This window comes from Chrysochloris asiatica, unplaced genomic scaffold (genome assembly GCF_000296735.1).
Source record: "Chrysochloris asiatica unplaced genomic scaffold, ChrAsi1.0 scaffold00040, whole genome shotgun sequence".
NCBI classification, from domain to species: domain Eukaryota; kingdom Metazoa; phylum Chordata; class Mammalia; order Afrosoricida; family Chrysochloridae; genus Chrysochloris; species Chrysochloris asiatica.
Window position 1 is genome coordinate 19,654,209 of NW_006408558.1, and position 25,354 is coordinate 19,679,562.

The 25,354-nt window shown below is 58.0% G+C and overlaps 2 protein-coding genes across 2 annotated transcripts in view; both read right to left on the reverse strand.

Moving 5' to 3' along the window:
• Positions 1–1,593: 1,593 nt before the first annotated feature.
• Positions 1,594–10,992, reverse strand: SIPA1 (signal-induced proliferation-associated 1). Its single transcript, XM_006860920.1, has 15 exons — positions 10,320–10,992; positions 9,652–9,779; positions 9,389–9,565; positions 6,831–7,005; positions 6,211–6,314; positions 5,848–6,005; positions 5,133–5,742; positions 4,611–4,885; positions 2,837–3,061; positions 2,645–2,756; positions 2,439–2,550; positions 2,248–2,349; positions 2,106–2,160; positions 1,826–1,904; positions 1,594–1,740 (listed from the first exon to the last, which is right to left on the reverse strand). Exons 1-15 carry the CDS (start codon positions 10,990–10,992, stop codon positions 1,594–1,596), a joined length of 3,132 nt encoding a protein of 1,043 aa, XP_006860982.1.
• A 3,442-nt stretch (positions 10,993–14,434) lies between these two features.
• PCNXL3 (pecanex-like 3 (Drosophila)) overlaps positions 14,435–25,354 on the reverse strand; it is a 20,542-nt gene continuing 9,622 nt past the window's right edge. The window contains exons 21-35 of the mRNA XM_006860921.1: positions 24,087–24,231; positions 23,718–23,895; positions 22,620–22,728; positions 22,347–22,476; positions 21,927–21,985; positions 21,607–21,822; positions 19,959–20,212; positions 16,944–17,174; positions 16,654–16,757; positions 16,155–16,302; positions 15,835–16,065; positions 15,477–15,751; positions 15,085–15,224; positions 14,705–15,003; positions 14,435–14,629 (exon numbers count right to left, since the gene is read on the reverse strand). Of these exons, the coding sequence (XP_006860983.1) occupies positions 14,435–14,629; positions 14,705–15,003; positions 15,085–15,224; positions 15,477–15,751; positions 15,835–16,065; positions 16,155–16,302; positions 16,654–16,757; positions 16,944–17,174; positions 19,959–20,212; positions 21,607–21,822; positions 21,927–21,985; positions 22,347–22,476; positions 22,620–22,728; positions 23,718–23,895; positions 24,087–24,231 (2,714 nt within the window). The remainder of the gene's footprint in view (positions 14,630–14,704; positions 15,004–15,084; positions 15,225–15,476; positions 15,752–15,834; positions 16,066–16,154; positions 16,303–16,653; positions 16,758–16,943; positions 17,175–19,958; positions 20,213–21,606; positions 21,823–21,926; positions 21,986–22,346; positions 22,477–22,619; positions 22,729–23,717; positions 23,896–24,086; positions 24,232–25,354) is intronic.

The following is a 25,354-nucleotide window of genomic DNA, read 5'->3' on the forward strand; positions in this document are numbered from 1 at the left end:
AGCCGACATCAACGCTACGCCCAATCCGGGGTGGGGTGGGGGGTTGGGGGGGCTCAGAGGGACTTCCAGTCCTCGTCTGCTCTTGGCTGCCCTTGAGTCGAACACTGATCTCCGGTGACCCCCGGAAGCCCTTTCCTGGGTCTTCCCACACTCCCTCAGTGAGCTCATCCTGCTCACAGTGCCAGAGCCTTGTCTCCATTAGACCAGCCTGCTGGACAGCTCCACTCTGCCTTTCCTCAGGTCTCCCTCCCAAATTCCTCCTGCTCCAAACGACCTCAGCCTGATCACCAATGCGGAGACCACCTCTTTTCCCTTACCGTGTGTCTGATCCCCCCACCCCCAAGCTGCTGGCAAGTCAGCCCCGTTGCCCCATCTCCATCACTGTGTCTGTAAGTCACTACCGCTCCTGTCAGGGCTGCTGCTGCAGCCTCCACCACTTTCCCTGCATCTAAAGGGCTGTCGCCAAAATTCTACCCCAATCTCATGACCAGACAGACCCCTTTTCTGTGGACACCCAGAGTGTGACCAGAGCCTGCCACACTGTCCTAAGGGAAATCAGGGTCACAGTGCTGAGAACTGCTAGTCTAGGATTCCTAAAATCCTTTCTGATCCAGTGCTATCTGATTAGACCCTGGATCCTTCCAGGCATGGTGGCTCCCTGAATGGGTCCCACCCTAGACACTCTTCTCTTCCTACTAACAACTCGATGTTCTAAACTCAACCCTCAAGTTACCTCCTTCATGATTCCCAGCACTCTTTCTCAGCCTAGCTCATCCTGCCAGAGTCTAAATTAATGGTCACATGGCCTGAGTCTCAACCCAGTGTGCCTCAGCCAGCCTACGGAAGGGTTAGTGTCCTCTCTGGGTCTCAGGCCCAGAAAATAAAGTTCAAGCTTGGATGTGCTGATGCTTCTCGTAGGGAAGGCCAGACCTGGTAAGGGGCACAAGGGGTCATAGACTGGTGAGAAGTGTGTCAAGGGCTGATTTCCTTGAGGCCACTGAGAAAGCCCCTCGGTGACTGAGCCAGAGAAGCTGCCACTTCTGGAACTGGGTTCATGTTTTTTCCCAGGATTTGGCAGGCTCTCTTTGACCCCTGAGCTCTGCCCTGTAGGTGCTTACCCTCTGCCCCTGACTCCAGCACCTCAGGTGGGCCCAGGACAAGGACCTGGCTCTGAAGACTAAACAGAATAGGACTGGGGATGACTACCTGCTTTCCCAGAAGAAACAGATGAATGTTTGTGTGAGAAAGCCAAGGGTGCCTGGCTTTCGGGCCCTCTGCAGTGTGCCTGCCCTTCTAACTGGGCCTGGAGCCAGGCTGGGTCCCTGGGGGCAAAGCCCTTACCCACCTCGTGTCATGAACAGTGTGAACCCCCAAACACACACACACATACACATGGCAGTGACGTCTTTACTCCCTAAGTCACCTTTTCTAAGAAGAATATTTACAAACAGGGACAGGATGAGGGCAAACTTGCCACTAGAGAATGGGCCGGGAAGTGGGGGCAGTGCTAAACACATCCTCCGCATGGGGAGAAAGTTCCTGAGGAGGGCCAAGGGCCCGGTGTGGTGTGGCTGGTTCTGGCCTGGACCCACGTCAGGCCAGGTCGGTGGTGGGGGAGCCCAGCTGCTTAGAGGCCATGAGCAGGCGGGTGGCTGCGCTCTCTGACTCGGCCTGCAGCCGCCTGTTGTTGTTCCGCAGGCTTCGCACCTCCTCCTCCAGAGCTGCCTTGTCTGCCTTCTCCTGGGCCAGTGGGGAGGCAAGAGTTAGAGCAGCCAGTCCCTCCAGAGGGGCAGTCAGCCCCTTCCAGCCCGGCCCAGTTCCTCACCTTCTCCAGGTCCTCTTGCAGCTTCCTGAGCATGGACTCCAAGTAAGAGACCTTTTCTGACAGGCTCCTGGGCTCTGGCCTGGGAACACGGGGGCCAGGACTCAGCCTGGAGCTGAGGCAGCATCCTAGCCCCACCTGTGAGGGGGCACCCCCCCCCCCCAGCTTCTTAGGCTTAGGTGCCTGTGAAATGGAGCCTCAGGGCAATGCTTAACCCCCAAAGGACAGGAGTAATGGTGGGCACATAGACCCAGGACCGGCAGTATCAGGTGGGGAGCCTTACTCAGTATCAGACTTTGGGGTCCCCTTGGGGTCTCCACTCTCTGGTATGGGCTGACCTGTGGGGACAGAGGCACTGTGTAGGCAGGTGGATAAAGGGAGAAGACTTCACCCTGGTTCCTTCCCCCGGTCCCTGGGGTCCTCACCCTCCCGAGACAGCGCCTCCAGGATGGTGTTGCATGTGGAGGCGATCTCTGAAATAGATTGCCACTCATCCTCCAGGGTCTCGCTGCCTGCCTCCGACATGACTGTAGACACAAGAAGGGGGCTCAGGTGGAGAGCCAGGCCAGCCCTGCCTGCACCCCCCCCTCGGAATGCCCTTGACTAGTAGACTCACTCTTGCTGATGGAGTTCCGCAGAGACAAAGTTCGTGGCAGGAAGGAAGCCCTCAGCTCCGGGGCTGGGTTGCCTGTGTCTTCACAGTCACTAGGAGGACCACCTGACCTGTCCTGGGGTTCCTAAATGAGTGCAGATGAAGTGATGCCCATGGTCACCACCATGTCCACCCGGGTCTGTTGGGCCCAGAGCCTGCTTTCTGCTCACCTGGGTGGGGGGTGTCTCCCTGTCAGCACTAGGGGCTGATGGTTTGGCCGTGGTGGCTAGGAGGAGGTCCGGGGTGGTGTTGGGCAGGACAGGGGCCTCATCAGACAGGGAACTGGAGGGAGCAGAGGCGGCTCAGCATTGGGAGCTATGTCCCGGGGTCGTGCCAGAGGAGGGGGTGCTAAGAGGCCGCACCTGCAGGGCGATGGCAAGTTCTGGCTGTGCAGGAACTCCGTCCTCTCCTCGGCCAGGGCCCCGGGCCCAGAGGGACCTCCGCCATCAGGCAGGTGCAGATGCAGGTGCAGAAGCTGTTTTGTGGCAGGCAGCAGGGCCACCCCAGAATCCTCCTCAGACACCGGCTCTGGGGCACCCCGCCGGCTGGGCTCTTGCAGTGACAGCATGTACAACTCCGAAAAGCTCCTGGTGGGAGAAGGCGCATCAGTCAGGCACCCTCCCCAGCATCCTGCAAGCCCTGCCCAAGCCCGGTGCTGACAGGGCTCAGTCAAGGAGGAGAGCCCCCAGACTCCATGCTAACCACCAAACAGCTCTGCCTGGCTGCTGGCCATTTCCCCAGATCTACAGAAGTTTACATTCCAGCACTGCCCTTGTGCACCCTGGGCAAATAACTCAGAACCTCAGTTTCTTCATCTGTGAAATGGGAATAGAATACCAACCTTCTATGAGGCTTTAATTGCAACACAAACAAACGCTTAACATAGGGATCTAGAAACGACTGCCTGAGGGTCAGCTCCAGTGGCACAGTGTCTTTACTACTTCGGGCCAAGAATGGTTTTTTACATTTTTAAATACTGGGAAAAAAACCAAATGCATATTTCATGGTACATGAAAATGATATGAGATGCAAACTTCAGTCTTCATAAATAAAGTTTTAGTGGAACACAGCCATGCTCATTCATTTACATATGGTCTATGGCTGCATCTGTGCTACACAGCAACAAACTAGTTTTGACAGAGACCAGATGGCTTCCAATTGAAACCAAACTCACTGGCCCATAGAAGCCTTAGTGGCACTGAGCTAAGTGTTGGATTGCTAACCAAATGATTAGTGAATCAAACCCACCAGCTGTTTCAAGGAAGAATGCTGATTGCTTTGGTAAAGATTTATAGCCTTGGAATCCCTATGGAGTAGTTTGACTCTGCTATGGCGCTGTGGGCTAACGGGTCAGACTGCAAGGTCGGTGGTTCAAGCTCACCAGCTGCTCCTTGGAAACCCTATACAGAGGGTCGCTATGCATTGAAAGTGACTTGATGGCACTTAACAACAACAAAATAGAGTCCTGGTGTGGCGCTGTAGGATAAGCACCAGAGCGCAAGACTGGTTTGAACCTCAAAGTTGACAGTTTAAACTCAGCAGCGGCATCTCAGAAACCCTATGTAGGGTTGCTATGAACCCACTTGACCCCACTTAACAACAACAGTGGGGTTGCTATGAATGGGAACAGATTCAAGGGCAGTGGGTGAGTAGAACTGCCCCATAGAGTTTCCGAAGCTGTAAATCTTTACAAAAGCAAAGGGCCACATCTTTCTCCCCTGCCATATCTTTTTCCAGAAAGTCTAAAATGTTTCCTGTCTGGCCCTTTTTATGGATCCCTAGCACAGAATGTAGTGGGGTGGGCACTTTAAAAAGGAGTTAAGTGTTATCAAGTCGGTTCCAACTCATAGTGACCCTGCATAGGGTTTCCAAAAGCAGTTGGTAGACTTGAACTGCCGACCTTGTGGTTTGCAGTCCAGTGCTGACCCTACAACACCACCGAAGAGCAGCTATTTCTGTTTGCTGAACAAAGATGGCAGCATCCTGAATTGGCTCCATCCCACAGATGAAGATAAATGTCCAGAGAGACTAAGACGTCCGCCCCGGATTCCCGACAGCATGCTCTAGCGCTGTGGAAGACCCATGACTGGCAGTGGCCAGCAGCAGAGTCCTCTCTCCACATCCTGGTGCCCTGACCTGCGTGGCCGGCCGCTGTCATCTGGAGGCAAGACGGTGACGCAGACCTTGGGTGCAGTGCGCAGCAGCTGGTCAGCGACGCCAGGACCAAGGCAAGGCAGCGTTTGGCCGCACACGCGCAGCAGGCGTGCTCCAGGCCGCAGCCCTGCCGTCTCGGCAAATGTGAAGCGCTCCACATGCGTGATGAAGCCCTTAGCGTCCACCTCGAAGCCCAGACGGCCTTGACCATCACGGGGCAGAGCCAGCTCTCGGGTCTCGCAGCCGCGGCTTACCAACTGCAGGGGAGGAGCAGGGTGTCTCGGAAGGGGGGGCTCCAGGCCCCACCTCCAGGGACTTCCGCCCCAGGTCACAGGGAACCCATCCGACAGATGAAGACCACAGGCTCAGTGACCACTCACTAGCCCAAGAAGCCCTAGTCTCAGCTATGCCAAATGCACCCGCTGGGTCTGCACCCCGCCCCCTACATTCATATGCCCTTCCACTCTTCCTTTGCCTGAGCCTCAGTGCCCCACGCAGGCTCACCTGCAGGCGCGCCACGATCTCGCCCACAGCCTGGTCAGGGGGCCCGTCGAGCCGCAGGGTGATGGCCTCTCCACGGCCATAGTATAGGTCTAGCTGCTGCTCTGAGAAGGTCCAGGCCAGCACATCGCGACAGGCACAGTTAAAAACTACGCGGCCGTCACAAGGCGCCACCAGCACCAGCGCTTCGGCTGAGATGCCGAGTAGGCAAGGCACCTCAGCGCTGTCTGGACCACCTAGCTCGCCTCCGGCCGCACCCCGTGCTCCGGGTGCCGCACGCACGCCCCACACCAGTGCACCCGCCGCCTGCAGCTCGGCACCTGGGCCCCGAGGGGGCGCCCGCCGCCTCCCGCTCAGTGAGGGTAGGCCGAAGCGCGAGGCTGACTCCAGCGACGTCGTGGTCACCTCATTGGTGGCCAGATCCTGCAAGTATTGCTGGCGCGTGCGCGTGGCCATAGCATGGAACTGGCGTGCATGGCCCGCCGCCTGCTCACCATTGAGTGCCTTGGCTAGCAAGAAGGCCCGGAAGTCGCTATTGGCCCGGAAGGGTCCTCCGCCAGGGGGCAGAGCTGGCCCAAAGGCCGGGGTGTCCTGGGTGCGACTCACGGCTACCCTGTAGGGAGGCAGCAGTCAGGGGCAGAAGGGAGGGTCCAAGAATACACCCCCTCACCTCCCTATCCCCCGCCCAAGGGAAATCTGGGGCCACTGGGATGTGCACCTGTAGGAGGTGTGTGGGGTGCAGGGTGCATGCGCCCGCACCACCAGGAACACATGCTGGAAGTGTGAGCGGATGGTGGTGGGGCAGAACGGCTTGCTGCCTGGCTCTTGGAACACGAGGGTCACAATGTCGTTGCCAATGTGGCGCTTCCGCAGGAGCTGAGGGTTAGATGGTAGGGGCTGAGGGGAGGCTGCCTGCCCCCAAATGTCTCCTCCAGGCAGGGCATAGCCGGGGCTCCTCACTTCATCAGGGAGCCGGCCTGGGAATTGGTCTTTGGGGAAGGAGCTGTCAAGGGGAAGGGTCATTGAGGGTCTAGAGAGCTTAGACCAGGGCCCTCCATGGCTGCCCCGAAGCCCCTCTCACCTGCTGCTGGTTATTGGGGGTGTAGGGCAGCATCGTGGATACATGGAACATGATCTCGTGGTCCTGGTACGTGGTGTAGAGGGAGTGCGTGCCGGTCGAATCCGCTGGAGCCAGGAGTGGTGGGCACAGGAAGAGAATGAGGAAAATCTGAATAGTATGAACTGCTTTCCTAGCCCACGCTCAGGAATGTGTGTCCTCCTGACCTCCCAACAATAGGTGAACCCCCACCATGGTGCCACAAGCCACAAGGACAATGGACGTCATCCTCGGCTATTCCTCTCCCACCCCTACTGCCTCCAGCCCCACACCAGGGCAAAGGGACAGACAGGGACACAGACTTCTGACCCAGGCCTGTGCATTTGTGGAACACTGAGGAAGGGGAAGGCAGACAGGGGGTGCTAGGTCAAAACCCCTCCTAGGGGCCCTGAGACCATTCCAGCCAGGGAAGCAGGGCTATTCCTGAGGAGGTGGGCTTGGTGGTATGTGTGTATTTGATGGACAGGATGGGATCCCCAAATCTCGCCTGCCCCTCCTCAAGGAATGGGGTACTGGTCTGCAACCCAAGTCACTGGCATACCCAAAGAAGCCCCCTACGTAGCCCCAAGCTCCCTGGGCCTCACTTTTTGTGTCCAGCTGGGCCCGGTAATTCTCGAAGCCTTTCAGCCTGACCACGTTGCCCAGCAGGGTGAGGAACTGTGTGAAGGCTGGTCCCGCCTCCTGGTTGTTGTACATCTCCTCCTCAGAGCCCTGGCCTGCCCGGCAGTACAGGACGCCCACCTTGCGCTGGAAGCTCAGCTGGGACAGGAGGCAGACAAAAAGCACAGACCTCAGTCCGCTGCCCCACTCCCCCCAACACCTTGGAGAATAGGCGGGACACTGGCCTGGAGACCGGGCTGCCTTGTGTGTGGCCCTGACCAGCGATTCTCCCTGAGCCACCTCTGTGTTCTCATCTACCAAGTGGGTGCATGATCTGTCCTGTTCCCAGCACCCAGGAGGGAAGAGGAGGGTGGAAAGGGGTCAGGAGAGGGTTGGTTCTTGTGATTCATAGAGAGGACCGTGTACAGCGTGTACCCACTCCCAGGAAATGCCACATTGTCATCCTCCTTTGCTCAAGGTTAGAGGGTCCTCTCACCTGCTAGCCCCTACCCTCGGGCCTTGAGTCCTACTCCAGCTCTGCTCGTCTGCCCTGGCTCCTCTCGGTGGTCAGCTTGACCTACCACAATCCCGGGCACTCTGATCTCCACTAAGACAGGCCCAGGGAAACCCCCTGGTCCCTGCCTGCCTTCCTTCCTTGTTCACTTTTTGAAAGTCACAGTACCAGCTTCACCTTTGCTCTTCCCAGCCCCTACAATCCCACTTCCAACCTTTGCTTCTCAGTCTGGGCTCCTGCTATAGCCCATATGTGTGGCTTCATCCTGGCATCCTTTTGGCCATGGCTGAGGCATTGGAGACCCCTCCTCTTGTGTCCAGGCCTCACCCTCAGTGGCTTCAAGGACCACCTTCACAGGATGACAGCCACTGCTTTGTCTCCAGCTCTGACCATTATGCCAGCTGCCTGAGGTCACCTTGACCCCTCTCATCACCTTGCCTTTTTTCCCCCCATTACCTGTTTTTTATTGGGGGAGGGAAGGAATGTATACCCAAAACACTCAGGAATATATAATAATTTAAACAACCAAAGGGCACATTCTGCAAGACTGCCTCCTGGCTTTGATTCTCCCAGCCTAGCCCTAGCTCCATCAGGATCCCTGACACCATAAAAATCACAATTCAGAGGGGCCAAGAAGCCCTAGTCTTTTAAAATGTCCTCTACCATTAGACATAGGAGAGCTTTGGTAGCACAGTGGTTACGAATCGGGCTGCGAACTGCAAGGTCAGCAGTTCGAAACAACCAGCTGTTCCACGGGAGAAAGATGAGGCTTTCTGCTCCTGTAAAGATTTACAGCCTCGGAAACCCTGTACAGGGTCGCTATGAGTCGGAACCAACTCGACGGCATTTAACAACCACCATTGGATACACGGCTTCTTGTTCTACCTCTGGACTGTCACCTCGTCTCCACCACTCTCTTGGCCAGTTTCTGGCCTGAAGGACTGCAGACAGCCCACCCCCACCATGCTGCAGCCAGAGAACAGCTCAAACTTTCAGATTAGCTTTGCATCCTCCCATGGCTCTCTAGTGCCCTGAGGACCAAACGCAAACTTTCTCCACTCTCTGCCTGCAAACCCTACTCCAGTCACAGCGAACTACCTGCTGGACTTCATCTCCTGTGCTTTTAGTATCGAAGTTGTTGCTTCTGCCTAGAAAATGATTGCTCACCCAGTCTGGGGTATTTCCACCACGAAGCAAACCCCTGAGCCCTCACCATTCCCTTCTGATGCCCTACTCCTATATTTTAGTGGTCAGATGTGGATCTGTCTCTCCCAGCAACTGGGAACCACTCAAGGGCAGTCCCTGGCCTGCACATGTCCCCAGCGTTTTGGACCCGACACAAAGAAGCTATGAAAATAATCTGACAGTTAAATGACTAATAGATTGAATGGCAACTGAGACCCATGTATCAAGGCCAATGAGCAGCTCCAGGAAAGAGGAGTACTCCTCAGTGCGAGGAGACCAAGCAGGGGCTGAAGTGAAATTGGCTGGAATGATGAGGGGACCCAGAGATGCAGTGACGCCAGAGATGGAGGCAGAGACGATGACGTGGAGAGACGGAGCAGCTGGGGACTTTAGACCCAGAGAGGGAGAAGGGCTATGTGCTGACAACCGGGAGGCAGGCTTGCAGGGTGTACCCTTTTGGTTGGTTGATGATGCATGGAGGGGATTGTAACCATGGCAATGAAACGATATATGATAGGGTGAATGTAAAGCTAATGTTCTCCCATGTAAACTATCACATAATTCACAATAAAACATCAAAAAAAAAGAATGATGAGGGGATGGAGTAGGGGCGGGGCAGTCTGAGCTTACTTCTCAGGCTGTGAGGTGTACAGAATCATCTTGGAGACTCCTTAACACAAAGACTGATTCATTCAGATGACTGGAAACCTGAATGAATTTTTATCAAGTTCCCAGGTGACGTGGATTTTGCTGGTCTTGTTATATGCTGTCTGAAAGGCTCGCTCTCCTGGGCTCTTGGGAATTGGGCACATTAGTTCGGATCTGATCTAGTCATTCACTCACCACTTGCTCATCCAGAGTGAGCAGCGTGCGTGGCACCTTGGGGGAAGCAGAGCCCAGGCGCATGCAAGTTGGACTCAGCCGAGGCGCCACATGCTCTAGAAGCTTCCTCGGGGACAGGCCCCTCGGGGGTCCTGGTGGCAGTGCATCCTCCGAGATGGTGCCGCGGAGCGTCCGGAGCTGAGGAGAAGGTGTAGGGGTGCTCAGGATCTGTATGGGGTGTGGGGGAGGCTCCTCCGCAGCCAGATCCCACTATCCCAGCCCACCTGCGTGGTCCGAACGATGACACGGTAGCTGTGCAGAGTGCTCCCTCCGCTGCCCTCCTTCTCCTCCCTCCGCAGGCTCACGGCCACTGGGCCCAGCACCTCGTCCAGACCGAAGAAGTTCTGGTGTTCTGGGGGGTCCGGCCGTGGGTGACTGGTCCCACCCCTCCACAGCAACCCCGCCTCCAACAGACCAAGCCCAGGACAGTCCGGGCTTAAGTCCATCCCATACACTACTTGGCCAAGTCCCGGACTCAGACCTGAATCTATAAACTTTGCCCGGTGCCCGACCCTTTGGTAGTCCAGGCTCTACCACACTTTACCCTTAGGGCAACTCCAGACCCGAGGGGTCTATTCCCAGGCCTGTGCCCTGCTCTGGCTCCACCCACCAGACATCATCGAGGTCCTGGCACGCTGCCTTCTGGGTAATGATGGGAACAGCTTTCCTCACAACCCCCATGAGGGACAAACAGGGGTTGGTCTTTCTGAGTTCAACCTCAAAGTTGGGCCCAGCACAATGGATAGCCTCGGCTGGGAGGCAGAGCCTAACACTGAGCCCTAGCTTTACAGGCCCTACTGTCTGCAGGGCAGGCGACAAGGATCTCTGCCCCCAGGTGCCTGGAACACCTCCCTGGCCGACTGGGGTCTCCCCAGGCCTGTCTTGCCCTCACCTTTGCCATAGAAGTACTTGCGGTAGTAACCAGCACCCAGGTCTGCGTGTTCCAGGTTGTAGGCTGAGGTTCGGTTCTGTGGCTCCTCCAGAACTGATACGGCAGCATTGGGCAGCATCGGGGGCACAGGTGGGGACACAGGCCCTCCCAGGCCTAGCTCACCCTCACCCCCAAGTTCGCTCACAAAGCCAGGTGCCCCAAGCAGCAGGTCCGAACTAGCTACCTGGTCTTCAGCAGAGGCCAGGACACCAGGAGCCGCCTCTGTGTGACCCACTGGGCCCCGCAGCCTTGGTGCCCAATCAAAGAGCAGGCTCTGAACATCATAGTGGGCAAACCAGCGGGGTTCAGGCACTGGTGGGAAGGCGGGCTCTGGTGCCTCGGGCGGCAGCCCCAACAGTGCCAGTGGATCTGTGAAGAGCCGGGTGGGAGTCGCAGCAGGGCGACTGGCCTCCTCATGGCTGTGGGCCCGGGCCCGGGGGCTGGCTGGTGTCGGGGGCCTGGCCTCACCCGCATCACTACCGCTACGCAGGAGTGGGCCCCGGGTTGGCCTGGGCTCAAAGGTATGTGGGGTCAACGCGGGCCGGGCTTGCTGGCGCAGCTTGCGGGCAAAGAGGTCATCAGTAGATGTTGGGGCCAGGCCCCGCCGAGGGCTTCCCACGCCACTGGCCCACATGGGCGTGCCGAGAGCCTGGCTCTCGGGGGGCCGGGCCGCATTGGCGGGTGAGGGTGCTTGGTGCCCAGCTGATGAGCTTAGGTGGTAGCAGCAGTTCCTGTCCTGAGGGAGGAGAGCATTGCTCAAAGGGGCCTGGGGTGAAAACAGGAACCCAGGCCCCCAGCCTGGTCTTCCACCGCCCGGGTTGGCTTCCGGCCCCCTCCACGACCATCAAAGTCGCTTCCGCTTTCCTGGCTACTTCCTTGTCTGCCTGGGACTTAGCGCTGACTGCTCGGCCCTTGGCCCTGAGGGACAGGGAACCCTGAGCTGCCATGGTCTCTCAGTTCCCACACATTCACCTTGGCTCTGGCCTGGACCCAAGATGAGGATCCCCACCAAAGCCTGGCCTAGCGGAGAGACACCTACCCTGCCTTGGCTGAGCTGGGAAACCTATGAGGCCCCTGGGGTCTGGGTCCTGCTGGCTTGACAAAGGGAGGACGTCCTGTCCCCAGAGACCTTCCTCCCTTGCCCCTCCCACTTCCTCCAGGGTCCCCAAGGAGCTGAACACCCAGAGGTCGGGCCTCAGTGCTCTGCCCCTCACGGTCTCAATACCTCAAGGCCACAAAAGTTCTCACAGGGGGGCTGACAGAGACAGCAAGAGGACTTCCTTCGGCACAGGAAGTGGCCCCAACTCGGAGCCCAGCCCCCTGACCAGGCTCACATCCTGAGGAAGGTGCTGGGGTCAGAGGAGCTCAGCCACGGGACCCAAGTTGCCCTGGCCTGAAGGACAAACCCAAGCCCACCCCTGGCATAAGTTGTGATCAAACTTATGGGCAAGGGAGGGGGGGTCATGCTGACTGGGCCCCTTTGCTGGATGGGGTCTACCAGAGGCTGATGGAGGCTTGAACTGAGGTCCAGGGTCTGCTCCTGAAGCAATTCTACCTCAGCACTGGGATTCAAACCTGCGTCTGTCAATCTCCTGGGTCTCCAGGGTATAGCACCCTCCTGCTTGTGTCCCTGTGTGTGTAGGTGTGGGAATTGGGGGGTTGGGGTGAGACTCAAGACCTCACAGGATGTAAGACTGAGACACTCAAGGCCCCAGGAAATGTGGTGAGGCTTTGGGGCAGGTGCAAAGGTGGTGTGAGAATGTGAGGGGGAGGCAGCCCCCGGTAAACCAGCTGGGCCAGGGCTCTGGGACCCGCCACAGGGAGTGTAAGCACTGGTATCTGCTGACAAGATATGATGTAGGCTGAGCCAGTGAGCCAGGAAAGGGTGGGAGCAAGGGCTCCGGGGACCCTTAGCACTGGGACTTCCAGAACAAAATGGGGGGCAGCTCTCCAAAGTCAGGGTGTTTTCTCCCTTGGTTCCTCCTAGGTCAAGCTCTGACCCTGACTGTGCTTTCTCATCTCTAAAATGGGTAAACACTGCCTGTCTCCTCTAAGGCTGCTGCTAGGAGATTGAAGAGGGTGAAGGGAGCAATGACAGCAGCCATGTGCTAAGTGTATGTGTGGCGGAGGCAGGCTGGCTCCCTCCATGTGCTTAGGCGTTTGAGGGGGGTCACGAGGGAGGCTCTGGCTGGTCCCTTGCTCTGTGTATGCTGAGCTGTGTGTGTCAGTTCCTGGCTGCCTATCTTTCTGGCCCCACGCTGGGCTCTGGCCCGCCTTGGGGGTGTTCTTGAGCTCTGCCCCCCCCTCCCCTCCCCGCAGCTTCACACAGGACCCATTGAGGCCAGGACATTCCTTGAAGCCTGTGTCACTGAGGAGGAGGGGGCCAACCCCACCCCCACAGATGCGGAAGGGCTGTGGCCCCAGGAGGAGGCACTGGACACTTCCCAGCACATCTGGAGGTCATGACCCTGTTGCTGCTGCCAGGGGGCGCGACAGATGTTTCCTCCCAGGCTGGCCTGGGACTCCAGGGCAGTGTGCAAAGACTGAGGAGGAGGCCGCCCAGGAGGAGGGAAGCCCCAGGACTGGGGAGCCCTGCACACCCCGGCAGCCCAGTCAGCTGACAGCGCCGCTCAGAGGTGCCCCGCGTGCACTCACCCGCACACTGGTCAGCGTGGGCCGTCACGCAGAAGAGGAAGTGGGGGCCACCGGCTAGAGACTGAAGACTGGACGTGCTGGCCCAGGACGAGCTGGGACTCCCCCGGAGGTTGGGAGGGTGCAAGCGGCGAACGCAGTAAAGACCCCCTTCCCTCACCCACAGCGCCTGGCCAACGCCAGGCCACTTTCCAACCCTTTTCGATCCGGCCCCGGCGCCTCCTGTCCCCCGTTCCCGCTGGTACCTCCGCGGCTCTCACTGGCCGCTGTCTCCCGCGCCGGGTTCCCCGCGCCGCCGGCTCTCCAGCGGCTGCCAGATCCTCCTGGGGGCGGGGCTTGCAGGGGGCGGAGCCGAGGCAGCGGCGGGCGGGGCGCAGCGGGCGGGGACCTGGGCCTGGCGACGGACAGTTGTCGCGCGGGATCACAGGGCGATTGACTAGACAGTGCGCTCAATGCACTCCATCAGGACCGGGGTGGGCCAGCCAAGGAGAGCTGCCGGGTCTCCAGCCGCTGGACTGACTCTCTGCCAGCTTCCTCCTCTGGGAAACGGGAAGAACCTCCTTCCAGGCCAGCTGGGAGGGCTGGCAGAGGCCACCTAGTGTCCTCCTCACCGACATCTAGCAGGTGCTCAGGAGCAGTGACAACTTATTGGGCACTGAGCACCGAGTAACCACACACAATGCCCCATTTATTCGTGTAACACTTTGGCAGGAGGCTCATCTTTCTAGTTGGAGAAAGGCTGAGTGAAAGGTCTTGGACAAGGTCAAGGTCATAAATGTAGGCAAGGCTGGAACCAGAAATTCTGGACATATAAAGGGTAGGAAACGGAACAAAACCACCTTTAGACAATCTAGGAGAAAGGCAGCCCTGGCCTACCTGAATCCCATCCTTGGTCTGACCTTTATCTCCATGACACCTCAGCCCCCTCCCTGGACTCCCCTCTGCGATACCCCTCCCAGACTTGGCCATGTCCTCTCCCTTCCCCCAAACCATTTCCAGATAGAAGGAGAAACTGCCAGCCAAAATCAAAAATAGTGTTATTAATTCTGGTGTCTCCGAAGCACGAGAAAAAAAATGACAAAAAAAAAAAAAAAAAAATGAAACCACCCTTCCCACATTCAGATCAAGGTCCACGCCCAAGGGGCCAGGTTGGTCCTGTTACAGGCTCCAAAGGTACCAGCCCATGGGGTTGGCACTGAGGGCCTGTGGAAGGCTGACTGCCTCACGCTATGGAGTCCAGGCCCTGGACAAGGGAGGAGAGACCAATGGTCAAAGTCTGAGGTCAGGCCTGCTCTGAGGCAGCCAGAGGTCAGGATTCAGATGTGGGAGCCAAAGCTGTCGAATTCTGTGGTCCAGCAGAGAGGGCTGGAGGTCAGAGTCCGAGGTGTGGAGTCCTGGGATGGCTTCCAGCGGGTACCAGGTGCTCAGTACTGATGCCCCAGCAAGGGCTGGGCAGCAGGGCTCTCTCGTTCCTCGGTGGGGGCAGGCCAGTCGCCTGGGGCCCCCGTGAGGGTGCCATTCTCAGGGGCACTGCTGTCCAAGCAGGGACTGTCCTGAGCTGCTCTGAGGGGGGGGGTGTCCGTGCTGACGTCTGGGGGAAGGCTGAGGTCCAGGGACGCCTGGCGTAGGGGAGATGGGTTGGCAGGAGAACAGATCTGAGCTGCCTGGGACCCTGCTTCCCACAGGCCCCTTACCTGAGATTTGGGGGTGCCTCCTTTGGGGCTCCCTGAGGCTGGCTCTCCCTCAGGTCCCCCAAACCCCTTCCGACCCCCCAGGCTCCACTTCCCACTGGGGCCCTCAGAACTGAGGAGACTAGGGACAGGGGGCCGTGAGGGCCGGGGACCCTCAGCGGGGGCAGGCGAGGCAGGGGGTGGTCCAGGGAGCCGAGGGGGTGGCCATTGCAGCAGAGCAGGGGGGCGCCCATCACCAGAGCCAGTCAGGGAAGGCCGGGGCCCCCATCCAGGGCCTGGCGGGAGGGGTTGGTCACCACCGCCTGCGGAAGACAGATAAGATGGCAGACTACAGGAAGGCTATCCTCCTCATCTCTGGGTTCAGCCTGGCCAAGCCTGCTCACCTGCTGTGTTCTCAGGCGTGGGATGTGCCAAGGGGGGGTTATTGCTGAGGGAGGTCAAGCCACTGCTGCCACCCCCACCACAGTCCGAGTCATCCACGTTCCCACCACTATTACAACCAGCACCACAGCCCTTATGAAGCCTGCAAGGTGGAGGGGAGAGACAAAGAAGAGGTCACAGGCCCAATTCTGTAGACCTAGGATAAGGCCCTGCCTATCTCTCAGCTCCAGGTTGTCTTGAAAATACTGTGCTGTCTGCCTTGCAGAGCCTTTGGAAGGTGGCATCTTTGAGATCACACCTCCATTAGAGATTCCAATCCTGCCTCCAGCACCTCCTCCCTCTGACACCCAGGGTACCTTCACGCAGCCTTCTGGGGACGGAGGTTAGGGCTCACCTCTCCCAGCTGTGCAGGAGCCAGCGGGCGATGGCGCCCAGGCTGACCGGGCCACCCCACAGTGCCCGCAGCTGGGGGTGGCTGCCAGCCAGCGAGGTGGTAAGGGGTGACACGTAGATGGGGTAGCCCAGCGGCTGGTCGCAGGAGGAGTTGATCATGTTGCGGAGCGCCTGCTTGGCGTTCTGGATACTGCCTCGTTCAGGATTGCGATTGCGCAGAAACACCAACTCCTGCTGCTGCCCTGCCCACAGACCACGCACGCACTCACGGTTCACCTGTGAGCAGTCACAGGCAAGGGTCAGGGCAGTGACCCTGGCAGCAGGCCCTGCTGGGGTGGGGTGAGTGGAGCCCAGCTCACCTTGATGACCCGGAAGCTGAGGTGGCGCCGGTTGAGCATGATGATTTTATACTCGTCGGAGGCATCGTCCATGACGTGACGTAGCGCCAGCAGGGAGGGTGTGTTGCTTAGGATGGCGCTGCGCCAAGCCGGGTCGCCCTCATGTGAGATGACCAACCGCTCCTCATTGGCCGCAATGGCATCATACAGGGCGGCCGGCTCCTCATACTCATCTGGGGACGTGAAGTGGTCCTGGCGGGGAGCGTCCACTCAGTGGCCCCGACCCGGAAGGGGTGCTTCATCACCCGCTTGCCCACCCTGCCTGGGCCCACCTCTCCCACCTGGTGTAGCTTGAGTGCCATTCGAACTCCAGGCGCCACCACACGGTGAAGCAGGTCCATATCGGCAAAGACCCACTCATCTCGTGGGGAGGTGATGCGGAAGTCCCCTTTGAACAAGGCATGCAGGCCATAGAGGAAGGGCTCCAGACTGGTGAGGGAGGTAAAGGAGGTGAGGAGAGGTGGGGGGCGGGCGGAAGGAGAGATAAAGGGAGGGAAGGAGAAGTGGGGGAAGGTGAAGAGAGAGAGGAGACGTGAGGGAGGGGGCTGAGGAGCAGAGCTCTGGTTCCACGTGCTGATGTCCCAGACAGACCCCTCTTCACATGGGCCTCAGTTTCTCCTCTTGACAAGCTCTATCTCTGATCACATCCCTCATAGTGGGAAGGAACTGTGCCCATCTAGAAGAGCCACTAACGGGCCAATGCTGGGTTTCTTGGGGCCCAGAGCTCTTCGTGGGTGGAGAGAGCAAATCACCAGGCTTGGCTGGCCCTGGAGGACTCACCTAGCAGACATGCTATGTGAGGCCGTCCCCAGGGCCCGGCGGCCCAGCACACACAGGCCAAAACACAGCGTGACCAGCGGCGAGTTCCAATCCTGGTCCATGGGCTACGGTACAAGGACCCCATCCCCAGATCCTAGCTCAGACCCGGGGCAGGGAAGTGGGAGTGGGGGCTGGGGCCCAGGCCAGGGGAGGCTTTGGATGGGGGGCACACCCGGGGAGGGGCAAGGGCTGGAAGGGGATGCACCCAGGTCCCTGGAGTTGGGTGGGCAGCCCTGGGAGAGGTGTGGGACCTGGCCACGCCGGGAGGCGCAGTGCTGGATCCATTCAAGGTGGACCGCGCAGAAGGAGGGCAGTGAGAGGCCCGAGAGCCGGAGGTCATAGTCCTCATCCACGCTCAGCGAGAAGGTGGGGTCCGAGTCGGCGTAGCCAGGCGCCCGCACAGGACGCAAGGCTGATGTGATGCCCTCGTGGCTCAGCCATGCCTCTAGCTTTGGGGAGCGGCTCACGTAGTAGATGATGCTCTGCATGGAACAGTGCGCATCAGGACTGGTGAGAGCAACTCTGACCACTAGAGCCAGCTTCAAGGAAAGAGGCTTCCTAGGACGTCCACCCCATTGGTCCCACTTCAGCTCTCTGAAGCCACAAGGCAGGTAGGTGCTCCCCACCTGAGAGATGTGTCCAGAGGGTGCTGTTGTGATGTGCGCCTTATACCACCATTAGCAAGGGGTGCTAAGGCTGACAGACAGGCCCAAGTCACACAGAAGGGCAAACGGTCTCCGGTCCTGGGACTGACTCTGGGCTTCAGACGCCCAGGCCCTGGAAGAGTCAGCTAATGGAACAGGGCTGCCTACAATCCAGCAGCCCCTCAGTGTCCCTGGGTCAGGGAAGTCCCTTTGGCAGTCATTGGCTTCAAAGCTGGAAGTGGGAAGGCGCGGTGGGAAGATGGTGAGCTGGTACCATCAGGATGGATGGATGTGTGGGGCTGGCAGCCAAGAGCTAAGAGCCAGGGATCCAGGGCGCCCCTTCAAGGTAGAGTCACAGGGCTGCCTCTCCACCTGGGTGAGAGGTGAGGAAGCCCAGGCCAGAGGGGGGAGGGTCACAGCTGGCCACAAAAGATGGCATCCAGGTATCAGGGTGCTCAGCAGAGATGTGGAGAGATAAGAACCTGAGCCAAATGACCAGAGGATATGCTGTGAAGAGCTGGGGGCCTCACTGCTGGGGGCTCATGGAGGGATGGTTCAGGGTGGGCCAGACCATCCCCACACGAGGGCTTGGCTGTCAACTGGCAGCCTGGCCTGTGTCACCTTAACTACAGGCAGCTGGGTACCCAGACTGGGGAAGGGAGGGGAGGGGAAGGCTGGGCCACCCCTTACCAAAAGGTGAGGGAACTAGGGGCCAAGTGATGGGTAGCTCCAGCTGGACCTTGCCCAGGCCCTACCACAGACCCCAAGACAGCTCAGGAAAGCTGAGGGCACTGGACACCTGAGTGCAAGATTAGCTTTCACTATCACGTGAGCCCCGAGACAGGTCATCCTGGGATAGCCCAGCAGGAAGATTCCCAGGAGGAAACCACAGATGTGTCCAATGCTGACAGCAACTCCTCTTTGGGAGCATTTACAGAGCCAGCTGTTTTGAGGGTCCCATGTACACAGTCCCTGTTACCCCTCACACCCCACCCTCGGAGAGAATTTCCCTAGCTCACAACAGAGGTCAGGCAGCCTGCCCAAGGTTCCTGAGGGTAGAGAGCAAAACCATGTGTCCACTCGCCCCTGGCAGTCAGCATCCTCTTCCCCAGGACACAGGGGAGCTCTGTGGGGCCAGGGATGCCCGAGGAGAAGGGAGGTGGAGTCAGAATTCCAGTGTCAGCCAAGGCTTGGCAGCCCTTTGTCTTCCATCTGTCATCTACCCCTAACTGCAGGGCCACAGACTGAGTGCAGGGTCTGGGCAGAGGGTTGGCTTGGCCACTTCCTCCTGATTCAGGGCCTCAGGCAAATCCCTCTACTACTGCCAGCCAGCCTCCTCCACACCTGTGACAGGTCTTTTTTTAAAAAAGACCTTTTTAAAGAGCAAAGATGGCACTTTGAAGACTAAGGTCCACCTGGCCCTAAATATGGTATTTTCAATCAACTCACATGCATGTGAAAGTTGGATAACAAGGAAAATCAAAGAAGTGATGCCTTTGAATTATGGGTTGGCGAAAATATTAAGTCTACCATGGTGGTGGTGTGCTGTGGAGTCGATGCCGACTCACAGGGACCCCGTATAGGGTTTCTGAGCCTCGTCTTCCTCCCACGAAACAGCTGGTAGTTTTGAACGGCTAAATTTGATGTTAGCAGTCTGACTTGTAACCACTACGCTACCAGAACTCCTTATTGAATATACCACAGGCTACTGTCCTGGTGTGGCGCTGTGGGCTAATGCGTCAGACTGCAAAGTTGTTTGAACTGCAAGGTCAGTGGTTCAAGCTCACCAGCTGCTCCTTGGAAACCCTATACAGGGTCGCTACGGGTCGGAATCAACTTGACGGCACTTCACAACCACAACAACTGAAAGAATGAAGAACTTCGTCTTGACGTAAGCCAGACCAGAATGCTCCTTCAAAGCAAAGAAGGTGACACTTCTGCGTCATGACTCCGGATATGCTGTTATTGCAAAGTGCTGACGAGTCGATTCCAACTCATAGCGATCCTGTACAAGGTTTCCAAGTAGCAGCTGGTGGGTCTGAACTGCTGACTTTGTGGTTGGCAGTCCAGTGCTGATCCTACAGCGCCATACCAGCAGTCAGACGTGTTATTTATTAGATGGGAGAAGGACGTCATGCTTGCTAGAGAGTCAGTGCAAAGGAGGCGGCCCTCAATGAGATGAGCTGGCATGGCACTGTGTCTGCAGCAATGGACTCCAGCAGCAGGTTGTGAGGCTGGCAGGAAGAGGTGGTGCTTCGTTCTGTTGTACATGCTATTGCTGTGAAGCAGAGATGACTCGAGAGCACTCAGCAGCCATCCCCTATGATCACTGATAACCCCATCCCTGTCACCGCCATTTGTCTGGGCAGTGCTGTGTGAGGGATGAGTGATGTATGGAAGTAGGGCCTCAACAGCTGCCTCCTGGGCCAGCAGCCTGGTCAAGAGACCACATACATGATGCTACCTGTCCCTAGTGTTCATGGCCTCAGGCAAGCCTCCCAGAGTGGGTGACGGGAGCCCCTGGGCCTCACCAAGCCATCATCAGAGCACATGGACCACCATGGAGCCTGTTGGAGGGTGCACGCGGAATGACCCTTGGACAAACAGGGTGTGCCACCTTACCTTGACGTAGTAGGTGATGAGGATCTTGCGGAGGTCAAAGATCTGCAGCATGGAGGCAGCGTTGTTGTCACTGATGCTGTAACCCTCCAGCACATACTTGCTGGCCGTCACCTCCCAGGCCAGCCAGCGCTGCCCAAAGGCGGCATTGAAGGACAGGACCCGTGGCAGGTGACCTGGCTCGCAACAGCAGCAGCCGCCGTCTTCCTCCACGCCCTCTGTGATGGCCTCCACCTCTCGCTGCTGGCAGTACGTGCCTGGGGGACAGGAGCCCTGTCAGAGGCCACAAGGAGACCCCTGCCTGTTCCTCCCCAGAGAGTCCCCCAGCCTGGAATCAAGGCCTCCTGCAGCCCCAGACGCCACATAAGCTGGGCCAAGTAGTTTAACCTCCTAGGCCCTTCCTCAGGAAACCTCTGGGACCTCCCTCCTCCAAGGCTTTCAGGCAGGAGAGCAGAGGGGATAAGTGCATGAGCCCGCAGGCAGGCTGTCTAGGCTCCAACTTCCAATCTGGGTCTTGGTTTCCCACTGTGTGATCTCCAAAAGTCAGCTTTCTCATTTGTAAAATGAGAGTGTCCCTATGTGTCCCCTCCATGGTCACTGAAAGGATTAGGTGAGGCGGCTTGATGTTAAGCAACTCATCTACTGGTAAGTCTGGCCTATGGTAAGTGCTCAGTGAAGTTGGTAGCTAGCCTAGCGTGATTCCCACGGCTCCAGTTCACTCCCACCTCCATCCCTTCACCCTCAAGCCCCAGGGGAAGCCCAGCCCCTGAGTCAACTGGGCTGCAGCTCCTCTCTACAAAGACCCCTACCCTCAGCCTTCTCTATCACCCTCCCTCCCGAGATGGCTAATTCCTGTTCCCAAAGCTTCTCTCTGAGAGTTATGCGAGGTCGAGATGTTCCAGAGGAGGCCCACCACCTTCTCATGGTCTGCTAGTGCTGTGAGGCCCAGGCCCAGGTCCTGCCCACCCCCAGCCTCATCCTGTCACACCCCTCCTCCCTGTCCCAGCTCTAGCGTCTCTCCTGTCCACATGCCACCCTTGCAGGAGCAGATTGCCACATCTTTCTCCTGCGGAGCTGCTGGTGGGTTCGAACAGTTAGCAGCCAAACACTTAAGCAGTGTGCAAGCAGGGCTCCTTGAGGAATTCTCAGTAACACAAGCCTTTCCCACCAGCTGGGAGCTCCCTTCCCTGCTGCTCTCAGTGCTGAGCCAGCATTGCCATGACTGAACAAGGAGAGTCACACGGCTGGAGAGGAGGTCTGTGCCCTTGCTTGAACAGGCCAGCACTAAAGCGCTTAGAGGGGAAGAGACTGACGTAGGTCATGGTGTTCAGAGCCCTCGACACCCTGGGTGGCCCTCTGGAATCAAGTCTTCTGGAGAGCCCACGCTGGCTCTGTACCAGGGCGTTGTGCCTATGCAGAGAGTAGTTTGGAGGGGGCTGGCATGAGACCCCAGAGCTCGAGGCCAAAGGTTCACCATGGCGACCTGGGCAGTCACAACAGACAGGGTTCAGCCAAGAACCCCTCACCTCACTGTTCAGGCTGGCAGGGAAGTCCATGGCCCAGATACCTGCAGGCCAGGGCTGATGGGACTCCAGCATCCACACAGGGCTCTGACTCCATGTGCCACCCAAGCTGAGCCGGGCTTGCTCACCTCGAAACTCCAGGCCACGCAGCTGGAAGGTGACAAGACCGTTGCCGACCTCGATGAGGTGCACCAGGGCATTGAGGTAGTCGGAGGCCAGGACGAAGCAGTCACCAGGGCCGTAGTTGCCCCAACGGCCCAGCACCAGGTCCCCACACAGTGTGTGCTGTAGCGAGCGTGCCAAGTGCTCATAGAAGATGGAGTTCAGGTTGTTGTCATCTGCGCCTGGGGTCCGGGACAGACAGCCAAATGGACCAAGTGACAAGTCAGTGAGGCTCTGTCCCTGAGGAAAGCCCCGCCCAGAGCTCCCGGGGTAGCTGAGTACCTACCGGGGTTCCGGTCCAGCTGTGTGACCAGGCGGGTGTTGGAATGGTCCACACGTTTAGTACTGTTCAGAGAGAGCAGGGCATGACTGGCCAAGGGTGAGGGGGCCAGAGGTCATGGGACAATCTTGCCGCCTTGTTGCCGCTTCTTCTCTCTGTCCCTCCTGTGCCCAAGTCACTGGCCTACACTCCATGCTATGAGGCAACGACCAGGACAGCCCATTTCCCAGTTAAGAAGAGTAAGGCTTGGCGATGTAGAGGACTCATCCAGGTGCACTGAGGCCTGGGCCCAGCTCTGGGTCTGCCCACCACGACATCACAGCCTCACACAGCCACCGCCGGCCTTTTTCAGGGCCCCAGGGAGTCTAGCCTGGAGCTCCTCCACTTGCCCAGTAGCCCTGCAGCCTGGATCCCAGGAAGACTCACTTGTAGTCACGCTCCCAGAACTTGAGGGGCCGCGCATAGGACATGAGGAAGACAGCACTGCCCAGCAGCGGGTTCAGCGGCGTGGAGAAAAGAGCAGAGAGCAGGGCCTGGACGAACAGCATGGCCGAGTCTGGGCACGAGTCAAGGAGGCAGCAGGCACGAGGACCCTTCCCAGCTACCCCGCTCTGCCCTTTGACCCCGGCCCCCATCCAGCCGTCCCTCCCTAAACCCTAGACCTCCCTACATCCCAGACAGCAGGGGTGGGCTGGGTACGTGGCACAGCGAAAGGCTGGGCAAAAGCATGGAAGGCCGAGCCCCAGGTGATCTGCCAGGGTGCGATGTAGGTCAGCACGAAACGCAACTTGTATAGCAGGTCCCACAGCTGGGGAGGTGGGGGAGATAAAAGACACCAGGGTTGCTCATGGAGGTGGGTTCTGCCAAGCTCCCTGATGTCAGGCCCATTCAGAGCCTTAGGGACCACACAGAGCCTGCTCCTGGGATACCAACTGGCTGCCCACACTGGGGTCAAGCTCAAGAGCACATCCAGCCCTTTTTGTCTCTAGGCTCCAGGCACCAAACACCATTAATCATTCCAGACTGAGCAACCCTCTCTTTGCCACTAGCCACTTAATTCTCACCACAGCCCTAGGAAGGTCCTACTGTCCCATTTCACAGGCAGTTAAGTGGAGGCTTAGGGGAGATCTAAAACCTAAACCCACTGCCATTGAGTCAATTCTGACTCACAGTGACCCTACTTATGGGAGCTGACCACCTTATCTTTTCCCAGTGAAACACCTGTTGGTTAGCAGTCTTAATGTCAAACCCACAGCGCCACCAGGACTCCCTAGGGAAAGTAGGGATGATAAATGGTTCCCTGGGCCATGCAGCTCAGTAAGGGAAGAGAGTCACAGATCCTGTCCTAGAGGGCAGTCGGGGCTCTACCTCCAGGGTCAGGCAGAGTGAAAGGAGGAAGCCCATGAGTGAGCAATAGGTCTGGCCTGCACCTGGGTCCCCGGCACCACTGCCTCGGAAGTGTCCAAAGTGGCCCCTAGACCCTGATCAGCCTGCAGATGGGCAGGGCCCTCGAATGTCACCCAGGGCCATGATGGCAGGGGTGAAGCTCCGAGGCTGGTGTCCAGTGGACAAGGCCTGTCCTGATTGTTCTACAAGCTGACAAGGAAGGGCAGTCAGGGCAATAAATCCCTGGGACCCTGAGGCAGGTCTCTGAGCTGCTTTAAGCTGCCATATCCTCTGAGAATGGAGGTTGTCCACTCCTCAAGGAGCAGATGTAGGGCCTGGCATGGGTTTCCCCCACCACACGGGGGCAGAAGAGCTCCGTTCCTGGCGCTGGGTCTCACAGCCCCTGCTCACCTTGCTGCAGAGCAGGGACATGAGGAAGTAATCGAGCAGAAAGCCCTGGGAGAGGCGTGGGTAATCAAAGTGGAAAAGCAACACGGTGAAGGCCAAGGTCAGGTACTGCTGGGGCGGGCAGCAGAAGGCCGAGCGCAGCAGCTTCAGCCCAGCCACGGTCATCAGCAATGCCCGACAGCTAGGGCGAAGGTCAGATGTTAGGAGCCCGGATGTGGAAGGTAGGGAGTCTGGGGGTACCCCACCTCTTAACTGCTCTGGCCCCAGCTCTCAGGCCAGTGACTCCCCATCTCTGGCCCTCCCCAGGGTCCTGTTATAGCTGTCTGGGTAACCCTAGGCAGTGTCTCAGTGAGCCTCAGGGAGCGTTCTCACTAAAGGCAGAACTTGTCTGGGTGGCTGACAACTGTGTGGGCGTCCACTGTGAGGGCGTTGAGCACCACGGCTGGGTAGATGAGGTACTTCTCCACGCACTGCAGGCCGGCATACAGCTTTTCAAACCACATCACCTGGGCTGCGCCTACAGGGAGGAGACGGGACAGTGACCAGGGTTCAGCTCCTAGCACAGCCCTCCTGGGAAGCCCCACACTCAGCCACTTTGGGGTCAGGACATTCAGGCTCCCAGTTCTGGGTCACGAGACTTCACCATAGTAACGTATCCCAGGCAGGGATAGGGGGGTTCCACATGTTACCAAGGCCTCTGCTACTTAGCTGGCCGGGTCGCCAGGCAGGGGCCTTTGACCCCATTTTGCCCTTTGTGAACAAATGCTGACAGGGAACCAGAAATGCCCATAGGGGCCAGGCCAGGCCACACAGGCTGGTAAGGCCCCAAGAAGTAGGAACAGAGTTGCAGGGCCCTCCCAAAGGGGACTCTGCCACTGGGCTCTAGCTGGTTGCTGCTACATGGGGAGGCTGACCAATGTGAACAACCTGTCAACACTTGTCAAAAAAACCAATGAATGGGAAGCTTTGTATGGCAAACCTAGAGTGGAGGTTAAGTGTGGGTTCATGGTTTTTCTACTATATAGTCCAAAAGAAAACATGTGCTGGGCAGACTTCACCTACAGAGAGCTGTTCTGGACAAGAGGTCCCTTTATAAAGCTCACTGCCATTGTGTCAATTCCAACTCCAGAGATGCTGTGAGACAGGGCACAACTGTCCCACAGAGATTCTAAGGTTTTCAGTAAACTGCCACGTCTCTCTCTCCTGGAGCAGCTGCTAGGTTCAAACCACAACCTTACAGTTAGCAGCCGAGAGCTTACCCACTGCACCACAGGGTTCCTCAGAGATACATCTAGAGCAGTGGAGCTCCCCCTCAGAGATCCCTCTGGAACACTGGAGCTCCCCATCAGAGATCCCTCTAGAACTCTAGAGCTCCCCCTCAGAGATCCCTCTAGAACACTAGAGCTCCCCCCTCAGAGATCCCTCTAGAACACTAGAGCTCCCCCTCAGAGATCCCTCTAGAACACTAGAGCTCCCCCTCAGAGATCCCTCTAGAACACTAGAGCTCCCCCTCAGAGATCCCTCTGGAACACTGGAGTTCCCCCTCAGAGATCCCTCTAGAACACTAGAGAGCTCCCCCTCAGAGATCCCTCTGGAACACTGGAGCTCCCCCTCAGAGATCCCTCTGGAACACTGGAGCT

Excerpts from the sequence above, each read along its gene's own strand:
- SIPA1 (XM_006860920.1), bottom strand. The coding sequence starts at position 10,992 with ATGTGGGCCAGTGGCGTGGGAAGCCCTCGGCGGGGCCTGGCCCCAACA. Across the intron at positions 6,006-6,210 it reads CCCCCAATAACCAGCAGCAG|CTCCTGCGGAAGCGCCACAT; the intron begins GTGAGAGGGGCT and ends TCTAACCCTCAG. Across the intron at positions 2,350-2,438 it reads GCGGAACTCCATCAGCAAGA|TCATGTCGGAGGCAGGCAGC; the intron begins GTGAGTCTACTA and ends TTGTGTCTACAG.